General features: G+C 45.5%; 1 protein-coding gene across 1 annotated transcript; it reads right to left on the reverse strand.

The window, feature by feature from the left end:
- Window positions 1-482: 482 nt before the first annotated feature.
- LOC137525332 (E3 ubiquitin-protein ligase TRIM58-like) lies at window positions 483-2027 on the reverse strand. Its single transcript, XM_068246386.1, has 2 exons — window positions 1205-2027; window positions 483-931 (listed from the first exon to the last, which is right to left on the reverse strand). The coding sequence occupies exons 1-2, from the start codon at window positions 2025-2027 to the stop codon at window positions 483-485; spliced, it is 1272 nt and encodes a 423-aa protein (XP_068102487.1).
- Between the last annotated feature and the right edge of the window lie 8140 nt (window positions 2028-10167).

The raw sequence follows: 10167 nt of genomic DNA on the forward strand, positions 1-10167 counted from the left end.
ACTGTAGTGAGAGGTATATGGAGGCTGCCATATTTATTTCCTTTTAAGCAATACCAGTTGCCTGGCTATTCAGCTAATCCTCTGCCTCTAATACTTTCAGCCATAGGCCCTAAACAAGCATGCAGCAGATCAGGTGTTTCTGACAAATTTAGACAGATATGACAAGATTAGCTGCATGCTGGTTTCTGGTGTGATTCAGACACTTCTTTAGGCAAATAGACCATCAGGACAGCCAGGCAACTGGTATTGCTTAAAAGGAAATAAATATGGCAGCCTCCATATCCCTCTCAGCTCAACACTGGAAGTAATACAGAGTATAGACATTATCAGTTACAGGTGACTAAATAATTATAATGGGACAATAAATGAGGATTTCAGGATATAGTGTTTCAGGACAGAAACCAGGAATTGTCCCTGGAAATCAGACAGCTAGTAATTACTGGCAGGACAATCAGCCAATCACAATCCAGTGGGCGGAGCGCTTACACCCCCTGACTCCCCCCAGATATCTTTATACAACCATGCCATACACATAACACAGCATAGAGGGGCTCAGTGAAGATGGCAGTGAAGGTGTGGAGGGGTCTGATGATCGGGTCACATAGGGCATAAAAGGAGATCTGTCCGGCCTCATAATCCAGATATATCCTGATTCTATCACTGCGGATCCCATCAGGTAACTGGATCTCTTTGCTGTCATATATCACTAAGTACGTATTACCCCTCCTGTGTAAACACCAGGACTTGTTGTTATCTCCAATCATGGACTGATCTCCTCCTCTGGCTATACTGGGGTAACACATCCCGACTCTCCAGTCATCTGATCCCCCAACATCCACTTCCCAGTAATGTCGCCCTGAGGAGAAACTCCGACTGCTCAACACCTCAGGCCAGTCCTGAAACCTCTCTGGTGTGTCTGGACGGTTCTGCCCTGTAGGTGACCAGGATGCAATTTTCTGGTCATCTGATATATGTAGCCAGTTAGCAGTTGTGGTTACATCCAGTAATATGTCTGCAGGCTGTATATAGATCACCCCATATACACCAAACATGATATCAGCAAGTCCTGTGTGTAATGTGTGTGAGAAGCCGGCCACATCCAGATCCCCTCCATCATGGAGCTGCTTATCATGTCTGTCCTCCGTGTCACACAAGTCACCTGTGTCTGATTCCTGTAAGACAGTCAGTGGATCAGTCATGTTACACAGCTCTTCAATGTGACGCATCTTCCTGGACAGCTCCTCCTTCTTTATCTCCAGCTGCCTGATGATGTCATCATAGACTTGTACCCGCCTTGTGATGTCACTCAGGACCCTCTTCTCCAGCTCCTCCAGCCGTCTCCCGAGGTCTCTAAACAGGGCAGTGACTCTCTCTGCTTCACCATATGCTTTTTCTTGAACTTTTCTCCTGCGTTCCTCCAGACTCTGTACTCTTTTCTCAGCCTCCTTTGTCTCTGCCATCAGTTTCCGCAAATCATTTCTCAGTTTTTCCTTCTTCTTCTCAGAGGCCTCCTGTAGTGTCTCCACCTGGTGTCCCCGATGTTCTCCAGCCAGAGTGCAGGTTACACAGACACATGAGACATCCTCAGTGCAGTAATACTCCAGGATCTTCTTATGGATGGAGCATTTCCTGGTCTCCGGGGAGGTGGTGGGGGCACATAAGACGTGTTCTGGTGCCTTGCTGTGGAACCTCAGGTGTTTATCACACATAGAAGCGTCACAGTGCAGACAGGACATAACAGCAGGTGCAGGAGAGTCCACACAGTAAGTACAATGGACTCCGGCCTCCTCCTGATCTGGCTGAGTAGTCGGGAAACGCTCTGCTATGTTCCTGTGTAATCCAGGCCGCTCCTTGTACTTCTCTCTACATTCAGGACAGGAATAACCTGCAGACACCTCCTGTGAGTTCAGCACACGATCAATACAGACTCGGCAGAAGTTGTGACCACATCTCAAGCTTGCATGATCTGTATAAATGTCCAGAGAGACGGGACACTCCAGCTCCTCGCTCTGATCAGCAGACGCCATCGCTGGTAACAGGAGAGGAAACCAAAGTGAGTGTCTCTGATTTTTGGAATCCAGAACAACCAGTTACTTATTATTTGCCTGAAGGAGGGGCGAGGGCAAAGCTGATTTTTTTGTTTTGTTTTTTTGTTATGGGCAGCACTGAGACAAACGGATTACACTCCCACCATACAGCACTAGCTTTATGGTCTAAACTAGGGCGCAGTCTGCATGGTGGCCTTGGTGGTTAGTGCTCTTGCCTTGCCGCACTGGGTCCCCAGTTTGAATCCCAGCCAGGGCACTATCTGCACAAAGTTTGTATCTTCTCCCTGTGTCTGCGTGGGTTTCCTCTAGGCACTCTGGTTTCCTCCCACATCTCAAAAACAGAGATAAGTTAATTGGCTTCCATAAATTGGCCATAGACTATGATACATACACTACACGATGCATACATAGTCATAGGACTATGGTAGGGATTAGATTGTGAGCCCCTTTGAGGGACAGTTAAGTGACACGACTATGTACTCTGTACAGCGCTGCGGAAGATGTCAGCACTATATAAATACTAAATAGTAGCTGTAACAGAAATCTGTTGTCTGTGATGTAGAGTGATGTGCACATTATATATCGGTCTGGAGTATATCTATGACCACCTGGGCAAACCAGACATGTATGCCAGGATACTACTGGATTTTTGCTCAGCCTTTAATACCATCTGGCCACGCATTCTCCAGGAAGACCTCGCCGTACTTGGGGTTCATCCCACCCTACACCATTGGATCATGGACTTTTCTCACCAATAGAACCCAGGTCATTAAGCTGGGGACATCTACTCACGTGAAATGGTCACCAACACTGGGGCACCACAGGGCTGCGTACGGTCTCCACTGCTGTTCTCCCTTTATACAAATAACTGCAGGTCAACGGTGGACTCGGTCAAGGTCATTAAGTTTGCCAATGACACTTCCATTGTTGGCCTAGTCACCAAGGATAATGTACTGTCAGCAGGTGGAGAGAATTTGTCACTGGTGTAAGGAGAACAGGCTCGTGCTCAACACTGCAAAAACTGTTGAGCTGATCATTGGCTTCAGGAAGTCTGCTTCCACCCCTACCTCCAATCTGCATCGATAGCACTGAGGTGGCTAGAGTACCTTACGTCCACCTTCTGGGCACCACCATCTCCAGCAATCTCAGCTGGCGGCCCAACATCACGGCCACCCAGCGGAACGCCCAGCAGAGACTTTTTCCTTCTGCGTGTGGACCGGTTCAGTTATGGAGAGAATTCAAAGACATAACAAAAGTTGTTTAGACGATACCTTTAGGCTGGTTTCACAGTGGGACGTTACAGGCGCACGTTAGAGCAGCCTGTAACGCAGCCCACCGCACAGTAATGAAAAATCAATGGGGCTGTTCACAGTGCGGACGTTGCGTTACATTGTAATGCTGCGTCACAAGACAACGTACTGCATGCAGTACTTTGGACGCGGCTGAGCCGCGTTAGACTGCTTGCACATGCTCAGTAATGTGGGGGAGAAGCGGAGAGCGGCCAGGCACATGGCTAATTAATATGCACTGCACGTTATGACGTGCAGTGTTTACTTCCCGGAGCGGCCGCTCTGTGCGGCGATTGGCCGGCGTGACCACGTGATGCCGCATGCGCACAAGAGTGCGCATCACGGCATCACTGACGCCAGAGTGAGCTGCACAACGCGGCTCACTCTGACGTCCAGATCCAGCACCACCAGGCGTTGAGTTAGGGGGACGTTATGCGACCTTAACGCCCCCTCTAACACAACGTCTTGGTGTGAAATTAGCCTAAATGACTAACTGTACAAGATTCCTTTGCAAGCTTTCCAAACTAAGTTTCTTCTTCAGGCATGTTTCAGAGCTCGATCAGAACCATACCGTATGGTTCTGATCTAGCTCTGAAACATGCCTGAAAAAGAAAGTTTGGAAAACTTGCAAAGAAATCCTGTACAGTCATTAAAGGTATCACCTGAACAACTTTTGTTATGTCTTAGGACTCTCTTCCCTTCGCCAACTAAGGAAGTTTGGCATGTTCCAAGAGATACTGACAAGTTCCTACTCCGCCACCATTGAATCGATCCTCTGCTCTTCAATCTTGGCCTGGTATGCTGGCGCCACCACTGGTGACAGGCACACACTGCAGAGGGTTATCAGGTCAGCGGAGAGGATCATTGGAAGGCCCCTCCCCTCACTGGCCCTCCAATACAGCTCAAGACTGCTCTCTACAGCACTGAGGATTGCCAGCAACCCCTCTCACCCAGGACATTGCTTTTTCAGCTCGCTTCCAATGGGCACCAGGCTACAGGCCATTCCCACCCGAACCACTAGACACAGGAACTCTTTTTTTTCCCTCGGCCGTCAGCCTCCTGAACTCTCTTCACATACTGCCCCCCCGAAGCTGTGGCCAACCAGTCAACAGGCATTCTTGACTTGACTGATTTATCTAAGACTTTTCCGTGCCGCTTCTTGTGAATTTTTAGTACTGATTAACTGATCAGGATTTTTTCCGTGCCACTTTTTGCAACTTTTTTGTATGAGGTTTAATTCTTAATTTTTTGAAATTGTATGCTGTGAACCTACCTCCTGCACCTATCTCTTCCATGAGCTGTGCATTGTGCCAAACCCAATTCCGGGCATGACCCTGTCAAGCTTGGCGAAATAAAGGATTCCGATATACATCTGGCAATCATGGTCAGCGTTGTCCTCATCGGGGATAGTCAGTGAGATGTAAACAATCTCTCTTTGCATGCAGATTTCATGCAAATACCCTGCAGTTGGTTATGATGAGGGGCATTCACAGATGGGCTGTCCTGAGTGATGTAGATTAGAGAATGCAGTTCTGTCGGTTACACACGCCGGGCTCCTCATCTAAAGAGCTGATGCGAGTACCAGCCACACATTCTGGCTGTAGTTTATTATAACATTGTGTAATAGAGCCAGCTTGCTTTTTTATCCCTCCATAATCAATCAATCTCTCTCTCTCTCTCTCTCTCTCTCTCTCTCTCTCTCTAGAGAGAGAATCAGATGTATGTTTATGTATGTATGTATGTACAGTACAGACCAAAAGTTCGGACACACCTTCTCATTAAGAGTTTTCTTTATTTTCATTGTAGATTCACACTGAAGGCATCCAAACTATGAATTACACATGTGGAAGTTTAGTACATAACCAAAAAGTGAGAAACAACCGAAAATATGTCATATTCTAGGTTCTTCAAAGTAGCCACCTTTTGCTTTGATTACTGCTTTGCACACTCTTGCCATTCTCTTGATGAGCTTCAAGAGGTATTCACCTAAAATGGTCTTCCAACAGTCTTTAATGAGTTCCCAGAGATGCTTAGCACTTGTTGGCCGTGTTGCCTTCACTCTGCGGTCCAGCTCACCCCAAACCATCTCGATTGGGTTCAGGTCTGGTGACTGTGGAGGCCAAGTCATCTGGTGCAGCACCCCATCACTCTCCTCCTTGGTCAAATAGCCATTACACAGCCTGGAGGTGTGTTTGAGGTCATTGTCCTGTTGAAAAATAAATGATGGTCCAACTAAACACAAACCGGATGGAATGGCATGCCGCCGCTGCAAGATGCTGTGGTAGCCATGCTGGTTCTGGCCTTCAATTTTGAATAAATCCCCAACAGTGTCACCAGCAAAGTAACCCCTCACCATCACACCTCCTCCTCCATGCTTCACGGTGGGAACCAGGCATGTAGAGACCATCCATTCACCTTTTCTGCGTCGTACAAAGACACAGTGGTTGAAACCAAAAGTCTCAGATTTGGACTCATCAGACCAAAGCACAGATTTCCACTGGTCTAATGTCCATTCCTTGTGTTCTTTAGCCCAAACAAGTCTCTTCTGCTTATTGCCTGTCCTTAGCAGTGGTTTCCTAGCAGATATTCTACCATGAAGGCCTGATTCACACAGTCTCCTCTTAACAGTTGTTCTAGAGATGTGTCTGCTGCTAGAACTCTGTGTGGCATTGACCTGATCTCTAATCTGAGCTGCTGTTAACCTGCGATTTCTGAGGCTGGTGACTCGGATGAACTTATCCTCCGCAGCAGAGGTGACTCTTGGTCTTCCTTTCCTGGGACGGTCCGCATGTGAGAATGTTCCTTTGTAGCGTTTGACGGTTTTTGAGACTGCACTTGGGGACACTTTCAAAGTTTTCCCAATTTTTCGGACTGACTGACCTTCATTTCTTAAAGTAATGATGGCCACTCGTTTTTCTTTACTTAGCTGCTTTTTTCCTGCCATAATACAAATTCAATAGGACTATCAGCTGTGTGTCCACCTGACTTCTCCACAACGCAACTGATGGTCCCAACCCCATTTATAAGGCAAGAAATCCCACTTATTAAGCCTGACAGGGCACACCTGTGAAGTGAAAACCATTTCAGGTGACTACCTCTTGAAGCTCATCAAGAGAATGCCAAGAGTGTGCAAAGCAGGAATCAAAGCAAAAGGTGGCTACTTTGAAGAACCTAGAATATGACATTCTCAGTTGTTTCACACTGTTTGGTTATGTACTATACTTCCACATGTGTTAATTCATAGTTTCGATGCCTTCAGTGTGAATCTACAATGTTCATAGTCATGAAAATAAAGAAAACTCTTTGGGCTTGATTCACAAAGCGGTGCTAACCTACTTAGCACGTCTAAAGTCTTTAGACGTGCTAACCAGGGTGCTAAGTTTTGCGCGCGCTAATGCTACGTACACACATGCGACAACGATCGTTCGTTGAGAACGACGAACGAACTTTTAATTGATGAAAGAACGACCTAAGTAAAGTTAGTTTTAAAAGGTGTGTAACGATCTGATCGTTAGAAAGAACGTTACATCACAAAAAGCAACTATTGCGCCTGCGCATAAAAATGAGAAGTTTCACGGAGAAATAGTGAAATGCGCATGTCAAGCCTAGTACGAACGACCGTTTCCAACGATGTACTACTTTTGCAAACGATCATCGTTGGTTAAAATCCGCCGAGACAGAACTTTCTTTTGTAGCGATTTGGCTCGTTCGTCGTTTGCCTTAATAGTCGTTGGTTCGTTTTTTGTAACGATCGTCGTTGGTAAAGATCGGGGAACGATCGTTACAAACGACTATAGTCGCATGTGTGTACGCACCTTAAGTCCCATAGGCTTTAATGGGCACTTCGCGCAGAGCGCGTAAAGTTTTACGCTCAAAGTTTTGCGCGTGAAAAGCTTGTTTAGACGTGCTAAGGGGTTTTTCACAGGCGTGCTAGCAGTTAGCACCGCTTTGTGAATCAAGCCCTTTGAATGAGAAGGGGTGTCCAAACTTTTGGTCTGTAATGTATGTGTGTATGTATGTGTGTGTCTATCTACAGTGGTTTGCAAAAGTATTCGGCCCCCTTGAAGTTTTCCACATTTTGTCACATTACTGCCACATACGTGAATCAATTTTATTGGAATTCCACATGAAAGACCAATACAAAGTGGTGCTAAATTGGTGCTAAAGTGGTACACGTGAGAAGTGGAAAGAAAATCATACATCATTCCAAACATTTTTTACAAATAAATAACTGCAAAGTGGGGTGTGCGTAATTATTCAGCCCCCTGAGTCAATACTTTGTAGAACCACCTTTTGCTGCAATTACAGCTGCCAGTCTTTTAGGGTATGTCTCTACCAGCTTTGCACATCTAGAGACTGAAATCCTTGCCCATTCTTCTTTGCATAACAGCTACTGCTCAGTCAGATTAGATGGACAGCGTTTGTGAACAGCAGTTTTCAGATCTTGCCGCAGATTCTCGATTAGATTTAGATCTGGACTTTGACTGGGCCATTCTAACACATTGATATGTTTTGTTTTAAACCATTCCATTGTTGCCCTGGCTTTATGTTTAGGGCTATTGTCCTGCTGGAAGGTGAACCTCCGCCCCAGTCTCAAGTCTTTTGCAGTCTCCAAGAGGTTTTCTTCCAAGTTTGCCCTGTATTTGGCTCTATCCATCTTCCCATCAACTCTGACCAGCTTCCCTGTCCCTGCTGAAGAGATGCACCCCCGAGCATGATGCTGCCACCACCATATTTGACAGTGGGGATGGTGTATTCAAAGTGATGTGCAGTGTTCGTTTTCTGCCACACATAGCGTTTTGCATTTTGGCCAAAAAGTTCAATTTTGGTCTCATCTGACCAGAGCACCTTCTTCCACATGGTTGCTGTGTCCCCCACATGGCTTGTGGCAAACTGCAAACGGGACTTCTTATGCTTTTCTGTTAACAATGACTTTCTTCTTGCCACTCTTCCATAAAGGCCAACTTTGTACAGTGCACGACTAATAGTTGTCCTACGGACAGAGTCTCCCACCTGAGCTGTAGATCTCTGCAGCTCGTCCAGAGTCACCATGGGCCTCTTGACTGCATTTCTGATCAGCTCTCTCCTTGTTCGGCCTGTGAGTTTAGGTGGATGGCCTTGTCTTGGTAGGTGTACAGTTGTGCCATACTCCTTCCATTTCTAAACGATCACTTGAACAGTGCTCCGTGGGATGTTCAAGGCTTTGGAAATCATTTTCTAGCCTAAGCCAAGTTTTAAATTGCTCAATAACTTTATCCCTGACCTGTCTGGTGTGTTCTTTGGACTTCATGGTGTTGTTGCTCCCAATATTCTCTTAGACAACCTCTGAGGCCGTCACAGAGCAGCTGTATTTGTACTGACATTAGATTACACACAGGTGCACTCTATTTAGTCATTAGCACTTATCAGGCAATGTCTATGGGCAACTGACTACACTCAGACCAAAGGGGGCTGAATAATTATGCACACCCCACTTTGCAGTTATTTATTTGTAAAAAATGTGTGTAATAATGTATGATTTTCATTCCACTTCTCACGTGTACACCACTTTGTATTGGTCTTTCACGTGGAAATCCAATAAAATTGATTCATGTTTGTGGGTATTTATGTATGTAAGTGTGTGTATGTATGTATGTATGTATGTATGTATGTGTGTGTGTGTGTGTGTGTGTGCCGCGATCACTCGAAAACGCCTTGACCGATTAGAACAGAACTTGGTATACAGATCCCTTACTACCTGGGATGATAGGTTCTGGGGGTCTCGCGGCCCCCCTGCACACCTCGGCGGAGCTACAAACAGCAAATCCGATTACACCCATTCATGTCAATGGAAAAAATGTAAAAGGCTGCCATTCTCACAGTAATCAAGCCAGAGTCCCCACACTTGGCACAGTTGGTGACAGAGGTTACAAATCCAGGAAAAGTGGGTGGAGCACAAAACAGTCAATCAAATTTCAGCCATTCAATTTAAATGGAAAAATGTAAACTGCAGCCATTCTTAGACTGTTAATTGCAGGGTTCTCAAACTTGCCACACTTGATCACTGGGATTAATATTCAGGAAAGTGGGTGGAGTCTACAACAGCCAATCAAAATTCACCTATTGTTTTCCAAGGGGAATATTTAAACTCCTGCTATTCTTACACTGTTAATGGCAGAGGCTTCAAACTTACTACAGTCGGTCATTGGGTGACTGGGGTCCTAATTCACTAAAGGGGCGGGGCCACATACATAAAGATTTCTTTTCTGGATAAACTGCTTCCATTCACACATTTTTGATGCCAGGAACCTGAAAGCTCACTAACTTGGTCATTGAGTTACTGTGTGTCAAGGCTACAAAAGTGGGCGGAGCCAAAACCAAATTTCAGTGGGAAAATATAAACTGCAGCCATTCTTACACTGTTCATGGCAGGGGTCTCAAAGTTTTAACTGTTAGTGACTGGGATCAATATTCAGGGAAGTGGGTGGAGTCTAAAAAAAATCCAATCAAAATTCACCTGTTGATTTTCAAGGGGAATATTTAAATTGCTGTGATTCTTACACAGTTAATAGCAGATGCCTCAAACCTGGTACATTTGGTCATTGGGTGACTGGGGTTCAAATTCAGAAAGGGGGTAGAGCCACAAACAGCCAATCAGATTTGTTTCTTTTCTATGGGAATATACAGATGATTGATACCAAGGACCGCAAAGCTCATAAACTTGGTAATTCAGTGACTTTATGTCAAGGTCAGAAACAGTGGGTGGAGCCAACAGCTTTTTTTTTTTTTTACATGGGAAAATATAAACTGCAGCCATTCTTACACTGTTATTGGCAGGGTTCCCAAACTTC

The sequence above is a fragment of the Hyperolius riggenbachi genome, chromosome 7 (genome assembly GCF_040937935.1).
Source record: "Hyperolius riggenbachi isolate aHypRig1 chromosome 7, aHypRig1.pri, whole genome shotgun sequence".
Taxonomy (NCBI): domain Eukaryota; kingdom Metazoa; phylum Chordata; class Amphibia; order Anura; family Hyperoliidae; genus Hyperolius; species Hyperolius riggenbachi.

Excerpts from the sequence above, each read along its gene's own strand:
- LOC137525332 (XM_068246386.1), bottom strand. The coding sequence starts at position 2,027 with ATGGCGTCTGCTGATCAGAGCGAGGAGCTGGAGTGTCCCGTCTCTCTG. Across the intron at positions 932-1,204 it reads GCGTCACATTGAAGAGCTGT|GGCAGAACCGTCCAGACACA; the intron begins GTAACATGACTG and ends GGTCACCTACAG.